General features: G+C 42.5%; 1 protein-coding gene across 1 annotated transcript in view; it reads left to right on the forward strand.

Annotated features, from left to right (window-relative positions):
• LOC121546265 (ras-related and estrogen-regulated growth inhibitor) overlaps nucleotides 1–20,926 on the forward strand; it is a 47,173-nt gene extending 26,247 nt beyond the window's left edge. The window contains exons 3-5 of the mRNA XM_041857432.1: nucleotides 6,617–6,673; nucleotides 18,997–19,070; nucleotides 20,196–20,926. Of these exons, the coding sequence (XP_041713366.1) occupies nucleotides 6,617–6,673; nucleotides 18,997–19,070; nucleotides 20,196–20,606 (542 nt within the window). The 3' untranslated portion in view covers nucleotides 20,607–20,926. The remainder of the gene's footprint in view (nucleotides 1–6,616; nucleotides 6,674–18,996; nucleotides 19,071–20,195) is intronic.
• Nucleotides 20,927–21,891: the final 965 nt, after the last annotated feature.

Genomic DNA, 21,891 nt, shown 5'->3' on the forward strand with positions numbered 1-21,891 from the left:
CATCAAAATGTTGAAAATCTGTTTTCCCCCTAGCTGATCATTGTCTGCAGCCGGCTCTGATCGTAGTGTAATGAAACAGGTAGGGAGAGTGAGCTCGTCTGGCCCGTAGCCCTGCGTGGCATCGACTGTGCCATAAAAGCATTCTGAAGTGGCAAAGTCGATATCCACGTTTATAAACACAGGGTCGCTACAGTTATTGTTATTTGTGGTTGTAAACATTATTTTGAGTTAATTCTATGAGGGGGGAGGGTGTTCAATGTATTTTACAGTACAAGGGGAGGGTCATGTGAAAATATTTTTTACGTTGGAGGGGGTGCATTCTTTTTTATGACACCTTGAGTTGGACCAGCCCCTCCCCCCCAGTACATTTCGATCTGTCCCTAACTAACCATCCATAAACATCAAAATATCATTTTTAGGTCAAAAGGACTGACTCCTAGTTTGTTGACAGGGGCTAAATGAAACGTGTCGGCGACACTCAACCTCAACAAAATAGCCTTTCTTCTTGTAGTGGCTAATTATGAGGAGAAAACAGGCCAGCTCAAGATTGATGTTTTTTCATTTTCTAAGGAAAAGGCCATTTTTCCTATTATCCACCTTTTCAAAAGCTTGACACGGGGAAACCGATACCCTCTGAGACTCAAGTAGGCCATTTGGGCCCATTTGAAGTCACTCAGGCACAAGACAGCCACAGAAAGAAGAGCAGTGTCACGGATACAATAAAGCACAACCTGGGAGGGAGGCAAGTGATGCAAGGCAAGCAGATACATATAGAACAACGACCCTGTAATGCCTCAGCAACAGCAACATCCTGCTAGCAACAATGCAACCTGTTGGCTGTGGATGGAGTGCCTGAGTAGTTGTACATTTCCAAGCAAAACTTCAAGACTTTGCTTCGTCACTATGCAACTGAGGGCATTGGGTCCTGATTGAGTGCCTGGTAGGGGTGAGATCGGATCTTGAATAATGCAGGCCTTTGTTACCTTTCTCCATGTACAGTACATTATGAGATCCTGTGGCTCTGTGCAGGCAGGACCACGGGTGGGTGCCCTGGCCTACAAGTTAGGCTTTTTGGGGGGCTAATGGAAAAGCAAGGGGAAAAGCCTGTCTGTACCTGTAATTTGGTCTGAAACGCTAATATGGGCTAGAGTGAGGCCCAGGCAGTGGAGAGGAGAGTAGAAAGGAAGCATGGGCCCACCGCAGAGTTCCAGGGGGTAGCGCTACATTCAGACAGACCACACAGAGCGAGCCCTGGTTTCTCCCAGTCTTAATTGGATTACACGGTGGTGAGCGGCGCTAAATTATCAGGGGTAGATAACGGTATAATTAGCTAGCGAGGAAGCGCGACTGGAGCGTGTGGTCTGTTTTAATGATAAGGCAAATCAGACTGCAGCCAGCCAGGTTTGGGGTTCTGCGCAGCGCGGCGGCATCACTCGGTCATGAGTCTAAAGGCGCTTACAGACGGGCCGCGGTAAACGGCAATTGAACCGCAAGAAAATCCAATTACCGTGTGTAGAGACCAGTAGTCCCGGGTTTTGTCAGCTCGAATGTTGTCATTAACACATTGTTTGTTTGACAAGATGAACTCTGCACATTGGTCAACCATGCGTGGCGGCCGCTCAAGAATTCAGCTAATTTCATATTTTGGCGCCACAAGCGCCGAGCCAGCGCCGCCGCTCACTGGAACGAGCGCCACGTTCAGCTCTGCTCTACTTTATGCAAATTTCAAGCAAAGCGTTGGAGTGAAGCGTTGTCAAGAGGAGGCAAATCGAATAAATAAGGGACAGTTGAAGGTGTCGTAAAAAATAATAATCCCCCTCCCCAATATGACAAATATTTTCACATGACCCTCCCATTGTACTGTAAAAAAACATTGCACACCCTTCCTCCTCATAGAATTAACTCAAAATAATGTTTACGACCACAAATAACAATGACTATAGCGACCCTGTGTTTATAAACATGGATATCGACTTTGCCACTTCAGCATGCTTTTGTGGCACAGTCGATGCCACGCCGGGATACGGGCCAGAAGGTTGAGGGTTCGCCGACCACCACAGACGAGCTCACACTCCCGGCCTGTTTCATTAGGCCTACACTACGATCAGAGCCGGCTGCAGACAATGATCAGTTAGGGGTCAATTATATTTGTCAGTTAAAATAATACATATATACACACAGTACAAATATTTTTTTAAGTGACTGGGATTGCACAATAAAGTCGTGGACTTATTTCCATTGTGGTCCCTATTTTTAACATACAATTACATAGATACAGACACATTACATAGATACAGACACATTACATAGATACAGACACATTACATAGATACAGACACATTACAGTGATACAGACACATTACAGTGATACAGACATTACAGTGATACAGACATTACAGTGATACAGACACATTACAGTGATACAGACACATTACAGTGATACAGACACATTACAGTGATACAGACAAAAAAAGGTTTTACTGTTCACACATTAGGCAGCTTTTGACATGCTTTTTAAAAGTGGTTATGGTTGGTATGGCTTTGAGTTGCTGTGGTAGTTTGTTCCACTCAACAGCACCGGTGTATAAAAATGTGTTACCAGATAAACTCTTACATTTAAAACAGTGAATATTAGAGTCTCTGGCTCTGGTAAAATGCTGGTGGACATCCCTAACAAAAAAGGTACATGGGGGCTGAGTCCGTGATAATTATGTGGACCAGAGCCAGTTGAGTTAATACTACTATTTTTTACCACAAATAGCCATCCTAGCTGCTTAAAATGCTCGGACTCCAGATGAGTGTGAGGGGGTAGTTTAAGTACAATTCTTACAAGCTTGTTTTGGCTGGTAGCTTATTCCCTACATGTTTGGGGCTGCTGGTGAATCATGATGTGTAGGCATAATCAAAATGACAATGGACTAGCGCACTTGCCAGAGTCTTTAGGGTGTCTATAGCTAGGTTTCCTTCCAATTAGCGACAGATTTTCATGCAAGTATTCAGAAATCTGCATAAAAACAATATGCACATTTTCCCATCAGAGTTGTGTTCCCATCAAGTTCACTTGTTGCAGATAAAAGTCTGTGCGAAAACAGGTAGTGCACATAAAAATAACTTTTAAGGTTAAATTGGGTGTCCATGGCATTTTCAACTCTAGGCCTACTGAAGGTTTTGTCACAAATAATTTTACGTAGGTATAGCAATATGCCCACTCTGGTATTGGCACAATACCAATCATGTGTAGCCTGCATGATCATCATCATGTCACCAGAAATAAGACTTTCACCACCCTGTGAAGTTCATCATAATTTATTGACATACTTTACTCACACACAAAGGTTGGATGGAAACCTGGTTAATGTCAAGCCATTTTGAGGATGCTGGAATTATATTTTGGATGAACGTGCACATGCCTGGCTTACAGGATACGTTTGAAGTAGCCTAATTACATTAAAACATTGTGATTGGTTGTGTTTATGCCACATATAAAAGCTAATACATTAAAAAAGTGAAATGACAAATATTTAGGCTATATTGAAGAATTAGGTTCTAGGTGCGCGAGGAATAGCCTGTCGGATTGGAGAGGAGGCAAAACGCATGTTAAGCTTTCCTGAATAACTGGGCCTGCCGGGAGCATATGTGGCCAATTTGGTAGAATGATGATCTGCAACAGACAGCACATTTCAGTATCAGAAGTAAAAATACAGCCAGACTGGCCTGCTACTGTGCCTTTCGAGACCTTATAAACTGTTGAGACCCACAACTGATCCAAATGGAATGAAACATTGCGGTGTTATTCAAATTAAATATTCACTGCAGCCTAGAGTAGAATGTTATACTCACTTGAAAACAATAATGCAATTATTCATTGCATTGTGGTGTTGTAGGATAATTGTATATTGTCCCTAAACAAGATCAATAGGGGAGCTTTTTGAGCTGTTCTTTCATGCGTAATGATGCACCTGGCCTCTCCACTGTCTTCCAGCTATTCCTATTTGTTGTTGTGGATTCATATTGAAAATTGATTAAATGCTTTAATGTGGGGTATGATTGCTAGTTAGCCTATTGCAGATCTGTACAAATGATCCACCTACCAATACCACTATGAATGGTGGATAGAAGGCAGGATAGACAGACTGGTAGACTATATTGACCTGTTGTATAGTAAAAGTTAGTGTGCGGAAAAGCATAGTGCATAAAGGAAGTACCAAAACACTTTGATATAGGGGAGGCGCATGCAAGCAGATGAGGACATTTGGCTAGGATGGAAGAAATTATATAGTAAAACCTTCAAAAGAGCGAATGTAAACCAGGGGAAAAAACGCATTAGCCTCCCCTCTGCCCAATAAAAAAAACGCACAACCCTCCCTAAAGCAAGTAGTACAGCGCCCCTGGAGCAAATTAGGGTTAAGTGTCGTGCTCAAGGACACATCGACAGATTTTCGCAGGTCAGGTATTCGAACCAGCAACCTTTCAGTTACTGGCCCAACACACTAACCGCTAGGCTACCTGCCGCCCTCCCCTATTTTGGACCACCCCAGTAAATGTAGAACTGTCCCTAACTGTTTCGACTGAGTGGACATCAAGTTGACAGATTTGAAAGCTATCTGGTGATTTACAGCAGTGTTTTCCATTAGTGCCACCCATCGGCTATTCAGCTGGGTATACAGACTCAAGGCATTAGAATGTACCAGAGGCCACTAAAATAGAGCTCCTTCGGCAAAACATTTCGAACCCTGGGTGGCAAGACCCCCGGCCCGGGGGCGCCTGGCTGGCTACTTTTTCTATTTGGCTGGCTACTCTATGTACTTGTGGAAAACACTGTTTTCTTTAATGCCTCAAATACCTATTACATAGCTAGCATATTGGATGGAATTACCAGCCTCTTATTATCTTCACATCTCAACCTAATTGAATGGCAATTATTGCAGTTATTGTATTTACTTGGAGTTACTAGACTATCAACTGGTAATGTCAACACTATAAATAACACACTCTACAACACTTATTTGACATTAGTAGAGATACAATAAAGGCCCTACATGCACTTAAAGTATCAGATCACAATCAACCGCATTTCAGTAGCCTAATAAATTAACTTTTATGATGATAATTGATGGTGCAGCCATAATAATATCAATCATTTAAAGTATTATCCAACTGAAGTGAGGAGTGGGATTAATCGTAGATAGAAACCTAATCGTCCTCCGAAGCTATTTTTACCTTTGTAAAACAGCACTCTTCTAAACCACAGGGAAGTGGCAACAGCGACTACAGCCAATGGGTTTATAATTCTACAATAAGGACAGGAGGTCAATGTTCCCGTGGCACATAAGGATATTTCCTCATTTGAACTGGGACTCTAGCTTCGGAATGACGATAGCGCTACCATTCTACACTCTATAAAAAAATGCTGGATTAAAAACAACCCAGTTTGGGTTATTTGGTAACCCAGCGCTGGGTAAATATTAGACAGAACACACACTGGGTTATTTTGACCCAGCAGCTAGGTCTTTTCAGGAGGCATGGCCTTTTTGGGGCGTGGCTTTCAGTTCTTTTTGGACACCCGTGAGAGCAAATATAATTCCTGTTCATCGTGTAAAATTTGTACACTGAAAATTAAAAATGTTCTTGAATATTGTTGCACGTTACATATTCTAATATACATTTCACAACATTATATTTACATATCACAACATTGAGATATGTATTATTTATCCCAACATTGGGATATGCATAGGCTCTTTAGAAAGTCAAACACTTGTAAGCCTCATTTAAACCACAAAGGTGGCAGTGTTCAACCTTAACATGTGATAACAATACAACAGAACAGATTAACATTTACTCTCACGGGTGGCCAGTCTTCAGATCTGACCTGCTGGGTCATATCTCAATAACCAAGCTTCAATAACCCATCAATGTTTAAAGAAATCAACCCAACTAAGTGTTCCAATGCCTGCAACCCAGCAGTTGGGTCATTCAAACAACCCAGCATTTTTTAGAGTGTAGTGTTCTATTCCATTTCTATGGGAATGACTATCATTGGATAGAATGGTCTCATGGTTTTCACAATTATGACAACAGGCACAAAGTGACTTTATATGAAAAGATGGGGGTAAATGGTAATTAGATATTTGGGGAACAGATGTTTGGTCTAGCAGGCTGTCTCTGAACACACACTGTATTTGAGGATGTAAAACAATTGAGACGGCTAATACATATTTGTATTCAGATGACATGCTGCTGTATCAAAACGGTATGCACATGGTCCCTTTAAGGCTTACAAGCATCTGTCTCTAATACATTGCTGCTTGTAAGTGGCTCTGATTAGATGTGCATATCAGAGCGAGGTTGTTGTCCCTCTGAACTGAAGAAAGTGTTGCATAATCAGATGAGCACTCTGTGCATCTGATACTGAGTGGGGAGAGTGTTCCATCCCACCCAAACTGATTATCTCTGTCTGTCAAGACATAATCCTATCTTCATGTTTTTACTTCCTCTATATTTAAGTTGATTGATTTAATTAAATTACAGCACAGTATGTTAATACCTCTTGCCGTCTCGCTCTCTCCCTCTCTCTCTCCCTCCCTCTCTCTACCCCCCCTCTCCATCTCTACAGCTCTAGTGGTGAGGTTTCTGACCAGACGTTTCATCTGGGAGTATGACCCAACGCTTGGTAAGACACCCTACCTCCTCCTCCTGCTCTCCTCCATCTGTACTAGGCAGTATTGAAAACAACCTGCACCACACTAGTCTTAGTGTGTTTTTCGTGCCGCACGTAAAGCACCATTCCTATGATTTTGGGTATCAAAGGCTTTATCGGACCTCAAAGGCTGTTTTGATCCAGGGATGACTGTGCTGCATTGGTCAAAGCCTTCTATCTCTGCGAGTTATCATATCAAGATATCAACCAAAATAATAATAATCACTCCATAGCAGGGACGGCTTGTTCAATAGGGCGATATGGGCGACGCACTGCCAAACGGGAAAAGGAAGGGATTTTTTTTCTAATCAATTATAAAAAAAAAAAAAAAATAATTATAATTTTTTTAAATAAATTTATAAAAAATTATATCACGGCAACAGCAGTTATCAGTGTTCACGTCTGATCTGCCAGCCACTAAATGTCAAATCAGGCTAAAGTCGTGCTTCAAATGGCCCCGCCCGTTTTTTGGGCGATTTCAGTCAGGTTGAAAATCGCCCAGAAGTCTCTCATAGCCTGTCATGTAAAATCTATTTTTTTCACATTTCAAAGCTTTCAATACATTCTCTATGGGTGTCTGTGTGCATGCACTTACGCGCTTTCGTCATACGTGACGTAACGTTGAACGTAACTAAGACAATGGCGGCTATCAGCGTCTATGTTGCGACCTGCAGTGTGGCGTTATTTTATGTTTTTAATTTGTAGACTTAGTTTACAAACATTCTGCAAACATTCTGCTTTGGACTGATCTTCGGTTTTGGACTGATCTTGTTGATCGTGTACATACCCGCTACTGAACGGACTAAATAATGAAAACGCTGCTGGCAGAGAGGTGGAGCCGGCCACCTTCACCCTGGTCAGAGCGGACCGCGATCCTGGTAAGAGAGCGACTGTACCCCGACATTGAACTGCTTTCTGTGTCATTGAACCTTACTATTGTTGATAAAACAAGTTTACTGGAGAACGGAGAAAAAGTAGAGACTTTTGGACAAGGTGGATAATTGTATAATATAAGGCAGTTTATTCAGAGGTAAAGATATCTGCAATCGCGTTCACGGACCCGTTCGTCAAACTCTTAGGGAGCTATAAATCAAGCCCCATTACTTACCATATCAGATAAGAGAAATTGCTGCAGCTACATATATTTTACATCCTGGCCCTACATAGTTCACTATTTGCATCACTTACCAAAATATTACATGTGGTCATATATGCTTGGAAAGTGGAGATGCCATAGAACGTCAAAAAAGTAAACATTGCTGGAGACACATTGCGTTTGCTAGCGAAGAGATTTGTTGTGGCAAATGAACTTGGGCTGGGAATTGCCAGGAACCTCACGATAAGATATATGCATCAGCATTGCGAGTCTCATGATTCTATACGTATTGCGATTCGATACTGTGATTTTATTGCGCACCATATGTCTGTTGCAGAGGGATCAGAAAGCCATGAGAACGAGTTTTGATCAGTCATGGAAATAAAAGTGCTGAAAACAAATTGGCTCCCAATGTGAAAAGATTGAGAACAAGCTATGAAGGAACAATAATGGTGTTTTGGTGCAGGTACAGCCAACTAGCGCTAAAATATTGCGATATTGTCAATACAGTATATCGTAAAGTATCACTATGTAACTCGATTTCTTTCACCCCAATCCCTCAAATTAACGGTAAATAACTGAATTGTTTGCCCCACATTTAGCTAAGATGATTAGCTAGCCAGCTAAAATGTTTTATTTAGTTAGCAGTCGCATCTACAATAGTTTACTGTCAATAACATGTCTCCAAAAATGACGTGGTGTCTCCAATTGTGTTGACATTTTACAATTGCAATGCGCATCCATGAGTATCCACTTTCTGTAGCTCAGCTGGTAGAGCATGGTGCTTGTAACGCCAAGGTAGTGGGTTCGATCCCCGGGACCACCCATACACAAAAATGTATGCACGCATGACTGTAAGTCGCTTTGGATAAAAGCGTCTGCTAAATGGCATATTATTATTATTATTATTATTATTATCTGAAGAGAGCCCCGAAACATTGTGTGCAGACATTTTATGCAATAAATGAAGTAGGTTCAATCTAGTAGTTCTGATCTTCTGATTGGTCCTGATGAGTTCTCCCTGCTCCCTGCCTGTGCCATTAAACCCCTACAACTCATCCAGAATGCCGCAGCCCGTCTGGTGTTCAACCTTCCCAAGTTCTCTCACGTCACCCCCCTCCTCCGCACACTCCACTGGCTTCCAGTTGAAGCTCGCATCCGCTACAAGACCATGGTGCTTGCCTATGGAGCAGTGAGGGGAACGGCACCTCTGTACCTTCAGGCTCTGATCAGTCCCTACACCCAAACGAGGACATTGCGTTCATCCACCTCTGGCCTGCTGGCTCCCCTTCCTCTGCGGAAGCATAGTTCCTGCTCAGCCCAGTCAAAACTGTTCGCTGCTCTGGCACCCCAATGGTGGAACAAGCTCCCTCACGACGCCAGGACAGCGGAGTCACTCACCACCTTCCGGAGACATTTGAAACCCCACCTCTTTAAGGAATACCTGGGATAGGATAAAGTATTCCTTCTAACCCCCCCAAATTGTAAAGTGGTTATCCCACTGGCTATAGGGTGAACGCACCAATTTGTGAGTCGCTCTGGCTAAGAGCGTCTGCTAAATGACGTTAATGTGCCCTTGAGCAAGGCACTTAACCCTAATTGCTCCTGTAAGTCGCTCTGGTTAAGAGCGTCTGCTAAATGACTAAAATGTAAAATGTAATGAGTTGGGCGAGGTCCCCTCCAGGCTACTGTCACTGTTGCATTGGCTCTGAGTCGGGTTCTCTGTCTTCAAATGTTCAGCCTAAGAGAGGGGATTTTTGTGTGTGTGTGTGTGTGTGTGTGTGTGTTTAACAGTGATGATGTGTGTGTGTGTGTGTGTTTAACAGTGATGATGTGTGTGTGTGTGTGTGTTTGTGTGTGTGTGTGTCCTCAGAGCAAGAACTCGTGAGTTGGAAGAACTGAGAGGCCTATGGCGTGGGTGTTGTCCTTGGCCACCTGCTGACAAGGCTGACAAGATAGGACCCTTTTGTCCATTGTTATTGGATAGGAACATAACTTATAACCAGCTCCTGACCTAAATAGATCTTAGCACAACATTTTACTCAACATATCATATTCCATATTCACTATAACAAATATATTTACTACAACATTAGCAAGAACCGCCACATCCTCAGCCGGCTAATCCAGTGTGTGAAGTTTTGCGGAGTGTTTGAGTTAGCTTTGCGAGGCAAAGATGAAACTGAGGGCTCCACCAACCCTGGTAAGCCAACACTTTTGAGATCAGTCAATAAATGCTTCTGGTATTGACTTATATGCTGCCCCTGTCTTCATGTTGTTGCTGGACATATCTTTTTTTAAATGTGTGTAGGTCACCTAAATCATCAGAAAAATTGCCCCTCCTGAGAATTTTTTCAGGAGCCGCCACTGCTCCATAGTATATTTCCTCCATAGCTCCTCCACACATCATACAGATTCAATTCCTGACAAAATGCCTTTTAGGTCAGGCCTGACCTTTTAAGCAAAACTACATCACAAGCCTGGTCGGTGATTTAACATGCTATGAATGCTATGTGATTATGAGACAGGGAGAGAGGCGATGCCTTAAGTTTAAGGTTTAAGGGCGAAGCATCATTCAGTCACGCCAGTTGTCGGTTTTACACTTTTCCAGAGAAATGTGTTTGACTATGGCTAAGTCAAGGTGTGCCCATTGCAGTGTGCAGAATGTAAGTGCTAATCTAAGGGAATTCACTCACTGCAGGAAGGCTACAGAAGATGTACAGTCTAGGTCTGTAAACAGTAGCATTTGATAGTAGCCACAGGCTAATCAGGTTCATATTTAGGCTAGGTGACCACAGCGACCGTGCAATGGGAGGTTTGTGTAGTAGGCAGAGGTGGGACAAAGTCATTGTTATGCAAGTCACAAGTAAGTCTCAAGTCTTTGCCCTCGAGTCCCGAGTCAAGTCGAGTCAAAGATGAGGCAAGTCCCAAGTCGAGTCAAAAGTCAAAGCCATCAAGTCTCAAGTCGAGTCCAAAGTCCTACCATTTTAGTTTCGAGTCATTTCAAGTCCTCTTACCACAGAAATAAAATGTATACAAATCATGTATGTCTGTAAGATTTGTATTTATTTAAACCTTTTTATACAATAACATTAATCAAATACAGCAAAAAACATAACATTTAATTTTCACAAAAAAATGCTTGTATTTGAACAGCATATTGCACTAGAACAATGCGAGAGAGAGAGAGAGAGAGAGAGAGAGAGAGAGAGAGAGAGGAGAGAGAGAGAGAGAGAGAGAGAGAGAGAGAGAGAGAGAGAGAGAGAGAGAGAGAGAGAGAGAGAGAGAGAGAGAGAGAGAGAGAGAGAGAGAGAGAGAGAGAGAGAGAGAGAGAGAGAGAGAGAGAGAGAGAGAGGAGAGAGAGAGAGAGAGAGAGAGAGAGAGAGAGAGAGAGAGAGAGAGAGAGAAAGAGAGAGAGAGAGAGAGAGAGAGAGAGAGAGAGAGAGAGAGAGAGAGAGAGAGAGAAAATGGTTTACGGGGAAGGACAAACACCAAAGCTCTGGAAGTAAAAACAGTGTGGGAACCTGCACTGCAAATGAACAGATCTTACTCCATGTGAAACTCCTACCACAGGAGAGAGAGAGCTGTGTGGACAGGTGATGAGCAGAGAGTGAGTGTGTGTGCGCGCATGCGTGCTGTGGACAGGTGGAGGGAGGCCCCTATACTGCATTGCATTTGCAAAAGATCAAATTGGCCAAAAGTCTGTCAGTCATTTGTGCACGATGGGGACGCAGAATGATGCCACCATGGCTGAAAACTTCGCTCCACTGGAGCACTAGAAGCAGGCACTGCCAAGACTCGGATGGCTACTTGAAAGAGTGAAGGAAGAGTCTTACTGTTCAGTGCCCAGAACAAAAGGGCATTCTGTCCTTCTGCCATGTCAATGTAGTGACTTAGCTGTACTGCTGGTGGGGTCCCAACATCCCTTTTCTGCCTCTTATGGTATGCAGCAAACAGCCCTTCTCCTTCCATGTCCTCTAGTTCTTCTTCAGCAGGCACCGGCACAGGCTGCTCTGTCTCTGCAGCATCTTGCAGGATCAATTCTAAAAATAAAAATAAAAACGTGTCACAACAGCAGAAACAAAAGAGCCCTTATTTCTGATGTTGATGATACTGTTCAAGACTGAAATTTTTTATTATTGTTAAAGTCAGATTAATATCACATTAGATCCTATATCAGATTAAGATCAAATTATTGTACGTTGCATTTAAGTTGCATTGCAAGTCAATACTATTTACCTTTAACTCGTTGTGCCACCTCTGCCTTGATGTCACGGTTGACCAGCACATGGGGCTCAATCCACAGCAGACAAAAGGCTGGATCCAAGGCAGCTGCTTTCAGGTAGACTGTGTCTGAAAAGGGGGCAGTGATCCCTTCTTGAGACTGGGCCATTTTTACATTAATGAAGATCCCAAGAAATCTTTTTTTTCAGGGATGCCTGCAGACCTCTGACCAGGCCACTCAGGAAACGAACTTGAGGCTTCAGCTTCTCAAGATGGTGATTGAGGGACAAGATGGATGGAACAACTGCACTGATTGTAATGACTTTCTCCCCCTGTGTCAAATCAGTTGCTTCTCCGAACGGTTTTAAGATGTCCACCAACTCCTTCAGCAGATTCCACTCTCGTGGTGTGAATGACAGTTCTTTATGCCCGGCCTTCTCAAGAACTGCGCAGAGCTTTTGCTGATCACAATGAAGGACTGCTTTTACCTGCCGCAGTGTGGAATTCCACCTCGTGCTCACTGCAGCAGGGATGCCTCTGTGCTCCCCAAATTCACCATCGAAGATGTCTTTAAACGTTGTGCTTGTGTGGAGCAGGGAGCTAAGTTTTGATAACTTGGAGAGAGAAGGACATGCCGCTTTTGTTTCTTTCAAACCGTCTCCCACAACCAGCTGCAATGTGTGTGCAAAACACTGCAGGCGCTGTTTCTTTGCCATAGCAGCATCGACGGTTTGCTGGTCTTCTTGGGTTAAGTCATGCCATAGCTCAGGATCATCAAGATTATCTCCAGCATCTTCATCTTCCTCCTGTTCGCTGGGGAAGCAGACTGTAAATGCCTTGCGCATGTTAGCAGCATTGTCACTAATTATATAGTCCAATTTAGCTTTGATGTTGTATTCATCACATATTGCCTCAAATTGGTCACAGATTCGCTCTGCTGTGTGAGAGCCTTTGAAGCGGTTGCAGGCCAAGAGATTAGTCTTTAGCTGTACCCTCTCTGCATCTCGCTCCATCCAGTGCACAGTGACACCAAGGAATCCCCTCATCTTTCGATCAGACCAAATGTCCACAGTGACTGAAACATGGTCAGTGTTGCTCAATTGAGTTTTTAACTTTGACCGTCTCTCCTCAGCAAGGCTCTCTGTTTTTGTGGTCAGCGTTCGGCGACATACTGGGGTATACTTGCTGTCCAGCACAGCCAGAAAGTGACGAAAGCTCTTATTTTCCACAATAGACAGAGGGAAATTGCAATCAATAATCAAGTCAGACAGTATCGCATTGGAGATGGCCTTCTGCTGTGGGTGGGTCAGGCTGTAACGCCCTACACGAGTGTCAAGGAATTGTGAGATTGAAGGCTGTTGTGGTTCATCTACGATGATTTTGTTCATCTGGTATTCTTCATACCTGTAACAGAGAAGAATATGAAACAGATGTCAGAAAATCCTTTACAGCCACACATGTTGTATTTGAAACTACTCTTTACTCATATCAATGTTGTTGTGTTAATATTCATTGCCTATTGTACACTACGGTTTACGATAATACATTTCAGTTTCAGTGTATGCAATATTAAGAATATTTTCACTGCTTCAAAATTCATAAGAAAGCCCTTTCCCTCAAGAAACTGAAGTCATATGCTTTATAGCAGTGGTTTTCAAAGTGGGGACGGGGACCCTTGGGTGCCGCGAGGGGTTCTAGGGGGGCCATGGCAAGTTGGCATGAAAAGTATAGAAAAACAAAATAATTGAATAAATTAAATAACTAAAGTAAACCAAATTAAACCAAAAATAAGCTAAACAATATTCCCATTAGTTAAGAACTGCACTATAATAATCTATTGCATCTCTGAACATTACTACTATAATCGTTATTATTTTATTATATACTGTATATATCCCAGTGGTGCGCTGCCTCACAGACCTACTGTAGACTACGGTAGCACTCTGTCCATGCGCTGTCTGCTGTTTGGGCATGATATGAAAAGGGAAGGCTAATGGTGGATCTACTGTGACTGTGTTATCATTTTCCTCTTTACAATGTATACGTCTTACTATGTTTCCTGTTGTACTTGGATGGGTTTAGGGATGCACCAACTACATCCGAGTTGTGAAAGGGGGTGCATTCATTGTTTAATTGTGATATTTTGTCTTCAGCGACAGTTCTGCTTAGTTGTGATTAACCAAAATTACATAAACGACCTCAATGAGGCAGCACACCAGCAACTCTGAAACTGAATTCTAAAACGCTTAACGTGAAAAACGCTTAACGTTGCTTAATGCTTAATATACTAAGACAGTAATATTATAAGACCAAACTCTGCAAATATCATATTAATAAAGCATACTATGTACAAAACATCAGATGAGCCCAGAATATGAGCAAAACACGTTTAATAACACGTTGCGTTTTCCTCCCATAGAAAACCATTATAAGAAAAGGCTTAACGTGTCTTATGTACTAAGACAGTGTTATTAAAAGACCAAACTAAGTAAATATCATATCAATAAAGTATACTATGTACAAAACATCAGATGAGCCCAGAATACATAGTAGCCTACATAAGACATGTTAAGCCTTTTCTTATAATGGTTTTCTATGGGAGGAAAACACTTAACGTGTTGTTAAACGTGTTTGCGTTCATATTCTGGCCTCATCTGATGTTTTGTACATTTAGTATACTTTATTAATATGATATTTATAGTTTGGTCTTTTAATATTACTGTCTCAGTATATTAAGACACGTTAAGCCTTTTCTTATAATAGTTTTCTATGGGAGGAAAACGCAACGTGTTATTAAACGTGTTTTGCGTTCATATTCTGGGCTCATCTGATGTTTTGTACATAGTATACTTTATTAATATGATATTTACAGAGTTTGGTCTTTTAATAACACTGTCTTAGTACATTAAAGAACGTTAAGCGTTTTTCACGAAAGCGTTTTAGAATGTCCATATAATAGCAGTTCAAAAATCCATATTTTTGTAAGCATGAACCAGCAAGGGAGACGTGCGTTTGTCTCGTTGATACAGTAAATATGCAGCAGCTAGCTAGTAAGTTACAGTACATCCGATAAGGTGCGTAGCATTCGTTCAAAACTTACCTTTCTTTGTGCAACTTCAGGTGTCGAACAAAGTTGGACGTTGTGGCAGCTCCGTCTGTAATCTTCGATCCGCATGTTTTGCAGATTGCAACTCGTTTTTTGTCGACTACCTCGTAATTTTTATAACCAAACTATCTTCGGTATCATTTTGACAACTGGCGCGTTGTTGCTTGATGTGCTTCATTGGTTGTCTTGCAATGTGCCTGCTTAGATGCTGTCGAATCAAAACAACGTGGGACTACAGTGATTGGATAACGTGCAGGCAGCGCGCGCTCTCTGTATGCATACAGGTGGATGGTGCACATTTTTTTCACAGATGCAGATAAACGGAGAGCGGCGCGGCCGTGTGAAAAAATTTTTCCCCAGTTTTCATGGGAACTAGCAAGTCTTCTCGAGTCATAAGGCGCAAGTCCAAGTGAAGTCACGAGTCATTGATGTTAAAGTCCAAGTCGAGTTGCAAGTCTTTGTACATTTTGTCGAGTCGAGTCTGAAGTCATCAAATTCATGACTCGAGTCTGACTCGAGTCCAAGTCACATGACTCGAGTCCACACCTCTGGTAGTAGGCCTACATCCTGTCATTGGATAGGAAAAGCCTATTGTGGCATGTTTTGCTTGAAGCTAGAACAATATTGGGGTTGTTCGGTTCATGGTTCGATGGCATGCTACGTACAGTCAGCCTCATTAGAAGTTGAATAACACCATGGCACAGACCGAACTGTTGGCATGGGGGAGCAGTAACATGATATAGGCATTAAGCTTCATTGCATGCAGACATTTCAATGTTATGAATGCTATATATACATATACTCCTACAAATACCAATGGCCTAAGATATGCTTATAGCATGCTGTCAAACAATTAGCTGGAAAGGGAATTGGATCCTGCAGATATTTATATATTTTTTTCTCACTGCAAGCCAAGTCTCTGATTCCCATTGACAGTTTGAATGTGGTGCTCTTTTTGGTGCAGGCTCAAGAGCCTAGTACCAACCACAGCTTATTTCCTGACATCATCACACAAGGGTTGAATGAAAGATGAAGGCGTTGGGGAGGGGGGGAGGGAGGGAGGGAGAGAGGGAGAAAGGGAGAGCTCACAGCTCTGTAAGAAACATGGACGTTGAGGAGAATATTGAATTACAACGCCGGACAGCTTAATTTCATGAAGTTTCAAAACAGGGTCTGGAAGCAATTTAATCATGTTTTTGCGAACAGTACCCAGTGTGTGTATACTTCAGTGGTTTATTTGAGTCCAGAAAACTAATATGATTTTAATAACGTGCCTTGTAGTCTACTAAATTAGACATTTCATCATATGATGATATAACCCCTAAAATGGAGCTCTCTGATTAAATCACCCCCAGGCTGTCAATCTCAAAATGCCTGTAATGAAATTAACAGCAATGTGTTTCGATTGACATTCAAGAAGCACTTCGTTTGCGTAGGTGCACAGTCTGCACACACAAATGGATTTGATAAAGCTATGATAATAAGAGGAAATCTCTACCACATCTTTCTCTTGACTTCTAAGAGACGCCATCTGCTAATTTGTTTGATCAGATTCTTGGGGGGGAATTAGACAGCCGTGCAAAATGAAGCTGTTTTACAACAGAGCGCTTACCATTTCATTTATCATATTGTTACATAATTCAACTGTAGGAATATGATGATCGCTGTTGAAACCTTGTTCTTTTTTTTAATGTTCCCTCAATTCTGATCTGTATTATCAGAGGTTAGGAGTTAGGATTTAACCTGTGCAAGGGGGATAAATTAAATATGATTACAAAAGACTGCTACAGTGACTAACATCAGGAAAAGCATTTTTTGGATGGAGTTTACACAATTCAATATATAAATACATAAACATACAGTATAAGCGTACCTGTTTCCCATAGTCATAGAATCTATGTCAGTGAATGAATTTTCCTGGCTTTGGACCGGAGCGTTGTCATGCTTGTTGCCATGACACCAATATTCTGACAATGGCGGCACACCCTTCTCATTGCGGCAGTCTTGTCAGGAGACTTTTCCCCCTCAGAATTAAAAAACAGAGTAATGCATTTATGTTTTTTCATATTTGGTGGTTCTCTGTTATTGTTAAATTGTAAGCTATTTATTTATCCAACTCCACCCTGCCCAGCTAACACACACAACCGCTAATATTATCTCCTCTGTACTGTAGAAAAGGAATAAGAGAATTCCATTCATTGTCACTCAATAGGAAGCATGTGAGCAGTATAATTATGTACGTTTGCTTGTCATTAATACAAAAGGTTACCTTTATGTTCATGCATATGCCGAAAGTAGCTGTGAACAACAATTTATACCCCCTCTGATCTAATCTTATTTACCTCATGAAATTAACTCTTACCAAGTCACTCCTCAATACAAGGGGCAGAGGAATCTACTACTATAAGTACTATTTTATTTATTATTTATTTTTAGTCATTTAGCAGACGCTCTTATCCAGAGCGACTTACAGGAGCAATTAGGGTTAAGTGCCTTGCTCAAGGGCACATCGACAGATTTGTCACCTAGTCGGCTCGGGGATCAGAACCAGCGACCTTTCGGTTACTGGCACAACGCTCTTAACCACTAAGCTACTGCCTACCTACTAGAAATCTAATTTATTGAGGTCATATGACATTGCACAATAAGGGTAATAAATAGCACAGATTGAAACAAATAGGAAAGCAGCTGCTTGGCTGAATCATATCATGGATGTTTGGCAATCCAGTGAGTTAAGTGAGTGGAACAAGAAAAACATTTCTAACAGGCGTAGTAGTTAACAAGTACAAACAGCTTGAGATGGGGGCTGATAGACGCTTCTATTGACAGATCTGTTGTTGTTTCCAGTTAATATTCTGGTATGAGACTTTCTCTTTCCGCATTTTAAAATAACACCAACAGCAGCTAGAGGCTACAGCCTCTTGCTAGGAAATGAGTTATTTGCTAGCTAGGAAAATGACTGGGGATTTGGCCCTCCTTAAGATCTTCAGATATGTAGGTTGGACCATTAGATCATCCACAAGCCCTTCTGTCCTTGCTGTCAATACCCAAACACACAGAGTAGGTGTTTGTGGTGGAGGGGTGTACTTGCGTGTATGTGTGTGTGTACAGGTGTGCACTTGCACGTGTGTGAATGTGTGGCAGCTGAAATGGGATGTCGCGTGAGACTCCGTGTGAGACCCTGGCTTCGCCCCTCAGAAAGGTGAAATCCTCCCAGCTATAGAGGGCAGTAAATCAACACCCTAGCAGTCGCTCACGGCACTCTGTGACATCTCGCACGCACGCAGCGTTTTACATCCCACCTGGGTAGTGGTAGGGATGACGACACGCACAGCTAGCTAACACCCCAGCAGCGAGTTCTGGTGTTGCTGACGGTTAAAGTCCAGACACCCGCCGTCTCGAATAGTAGCCACCCACCGTGCTTGAAAAAGCATGTTTTGAACAGACACTGAGTCACAATCTGAAACTGAGCCAAAGATGAGATTTACAAACACAATAGGCTTGATAATAATGCCATGTTCTCCGGTCGAGACAGCAGTGAAATCTCTCTTTACATGGAGATCTGAAGTTTCTGTGAGTTTACACAGATGGGTTTTTTACAAGGGGCAATTCCGGTAAATGACTCCTCACCAAGGTAAAACAAAGAGTGTCATAGCCAGCGTTCACACCTGTGTCCTTCAGCCAGGTGTGTATGACCTGACCTCCTCTCATCCTATTGGTCAAGCTGCCCTGAGGCAAACCAGAGGTAATTCAACTTAATGAGGTTCATTGACTGCCTAAACAACCAGGTGGGCTCAACGGTGCATGATAGACATAAACATGTTAGCATCTTCTAATTTTATTTTCATTTAGTATTTTTGTTCTTTCCAGAATCAACATATCGGCATCAAGCAACCATAGACGATGAGGTTGTGACCATGGAGATCCTTGACACAGCCGGACAGGTAGGAGCTTCAGCAACTTTGCACAGAAAACATAGACGTTTGTGTAGAGAAATATTTATACCGTGTCTGGCAATAGAATAAGAATACTTCATAGTCAATTGAAAATCCCAATTCAACCCTACTGTATAATGACGACTTCTCAGGGCATATTCGCAGTAGCAGTCCTCGCTAGACCAAATCCTCGCTAGCGTTGCTCTGTGCTGTTCTAATCAGTCGTTGGCTAAACATATTATACTAGCCATCTGGGAGAGAACCCAGCAGCATAGGTCTTCCATCCCAAGATAAATGTGCTGCTGCTAGTACGTAGGTGTTCTGCCTGCTGCTAATTTCCCCTGTGACACGTCCAGCCAAGTCATCCTTCTCTCATTACATGATATTCTATTTTGAGAGTGCAGGGAGTGAGAGTTTAGGTGAAGGCCTAACCGAGCGTTGCTAGACCTGTCTTTCTCTGTCAGAGAGCCAGTGTAGAGTTGAGGTTTCTTCGTGCTCTTGAGCTCTTCAAAGCCGTTAAAAGTGGTGAGAGTACATATCAAGCCTTTGATTCTTGATTCTTCTTGGACCCCGAAGGCATCTTTATACCTCATAAATCAGATAAGTTCAAAAGTCGGTCAGTTATAGATGTCAAGTATCACTGTGTTCAATGTGAGTTATGCAACAGTTATTGTAACAGTGTTGTTATTGCCAATAGCAGTTGAGGTCAAGAATATCTCTGGCTCCTGCTTGCGCAAGTTTAAGACTTAATTTTTTTCATCACACGACCAGTATGTTTTGTTACAACAGGACTGGTTGTTCCGACTTGATGAAATCAGGAGCAGCTGCTGAAATTTGCACATAGTTCAGAAGGGTAGCCGACTGTTCAAATCTGGGGGATTTAACAAGTGTTATGTTGAGAAAGGAGAAATAAAGCATTTGAATCCAATACAAACATGTGCAGTCAATAATTTGCAGCTGAAAACTTGTTCAATGAAGGCCAGCAGAGAACTATTGTTTCTTTGCCTTGTGGATATGCCAGACAACAAGTGGGCCTATTGGTCAACATCAAAGGTCAACAGTATTCTAATTAGCTAGCTAGTTGCCAACAGATTGTCGCTAACAACATCCTTCCCTCCTGTATCTTTACATCAGGAGGACACGCAGCAGAAGGAGAGCCACATGCGCTGGGGCGACGGCTTTGTCATCGTCTATGACATCACTGACCGGGGCAGCTTCGACGAAGTGGCTCCTTTACGGGGCCTCCTAGAGGAAGTTAAGAAACCCAAGAATGTCCCGTTGGTTCTGGTGGGCAACAAGGCCGACCTGGACCATGCCCGACAGGTGGGCACGGAGGAGGGTGAGCGGCTGGCCGCCGAGATGGCGTGCGCCTTCTACGAGTGCTCGGCGTGCGCCGACGAGGGTGGCATGGTGGTGGAAGCATTCCATGAGCTGTGTCGCGAGTTGAGGCGCCGCAAGGCGGTCCAGGGCAAGGCCAGGCGCCGTAGTTCCACCACCCACGTCAAGCAGGCCATCAACAAGATGCTGACCAAGATCAGCAGCTAGGGGGAGCTGCTGAGCACACTTCACAAAGAGGATAAACTCAAGACGAACTAAAGAACAAAGTGACTGATTTCAAGGGTTTAGATGTGTGGAAATATACCAAACACCCATTCCAGCTGCTAAGGAGCAGGATGATTAAATTATGAATGAACAGCGAACCTCTTCATACTTAGTATCAATGCACAATCAATTAAGATTTGCATTGATACCTAGTGTGCGGAAAATCGCTCTTCATTCAACACTGATTCTAAAGGGGAAAGCTGTTGGCTATTATTACTTGCTCTTTGACCATGCTCCACAACTAAGGTCAGAATAACAAAGGGGAACATAAGAATCACATGATGGGAACTACTTTGTCCCCGAGGGAGGTGAAGTCCCCTGTAGTTCAGTTGGTAGAGCATGGCGCTTGCAACGCCAGGGTTGTGGGTTCGTTTCCCACGGGGGGCCAGTATGAAAATGTATGCACTCACTAACTGTAAGTCGCTCTGGATAAGAGCTTCTGCTAAATGACGAAAAAAAAAAAAAAAAAAATGCTTTTGTTTCATAACCAACTGGGAGATTTCTGTATACTGCCAAGGAAGAGGGTAGGAAGAGTCTGTTATTTAGAAGTCCCAATTATTCCTTCTTGAGCAGCATGGTGAATAGCCCAGTTTTGTATCTATAGCTCCGGCAACTTTAAACAAAATATACAAAATAATGTCCATCATGAACCCAACCTTTGTTTATCAGAAATGATGTACAGACGATTTGTAGTTTCCTCTCCCTGTAGATTGTTTGTGGGATAATGTTTTGATATGCTCTAGGCCAGTGTTTCCCAACCCTGGTCCTCCAGTACCCCCCAACAGTACACATGTTTATTGTAACCCTGGACAAGCACACCCGATTCAACTTGTCATCTAATCATCAAGCCCTCAATGAGTTGAATGAGGTATGTTAGTCCAGGGCTACAACTAAAATGTGTACTGTAGTCAAGGAAACAATGCTCTAGGCCAACGGATGTATAGTTGTTCTTTGGGGAGCGTTGAAGGATTCATTGAAATATCAACAGAGTTATCATGGTCTTACATCACTATGCCGTCCGTTTGCAGAGCTCTATAGGCCTTGGGTACTTGTTGACCTTAGACATATCCTCTGAGCTGTGACACAAGTTGTCAAATAAACAATTATTCACTATCTATCCACATGATAATGTCCATCATACTATTCTGACATCAAGCGATGTCTCCCCTACCCAAACCTCAACTACCATCTCATATCAAGCATAGAAGGACTCCATGTATTTGTCCAG

Source organism: Coregonus clupeaformis, unplaced genomic scaffold (genome assembly GCF_020615455.1).
Source record: "Coregonus clupeaformis isolate EN_2021a unplaced genomic scaffold, ASM2061545v1 scaf0013, whole genome shotgun sequence".
NCBI classification, from domain to species: Eukaryota; Metazoa; Chordata; class Actinopteri; order Salmoniformes; family Salmonidae; genus Coregonus; species Coregonus clupeaformis.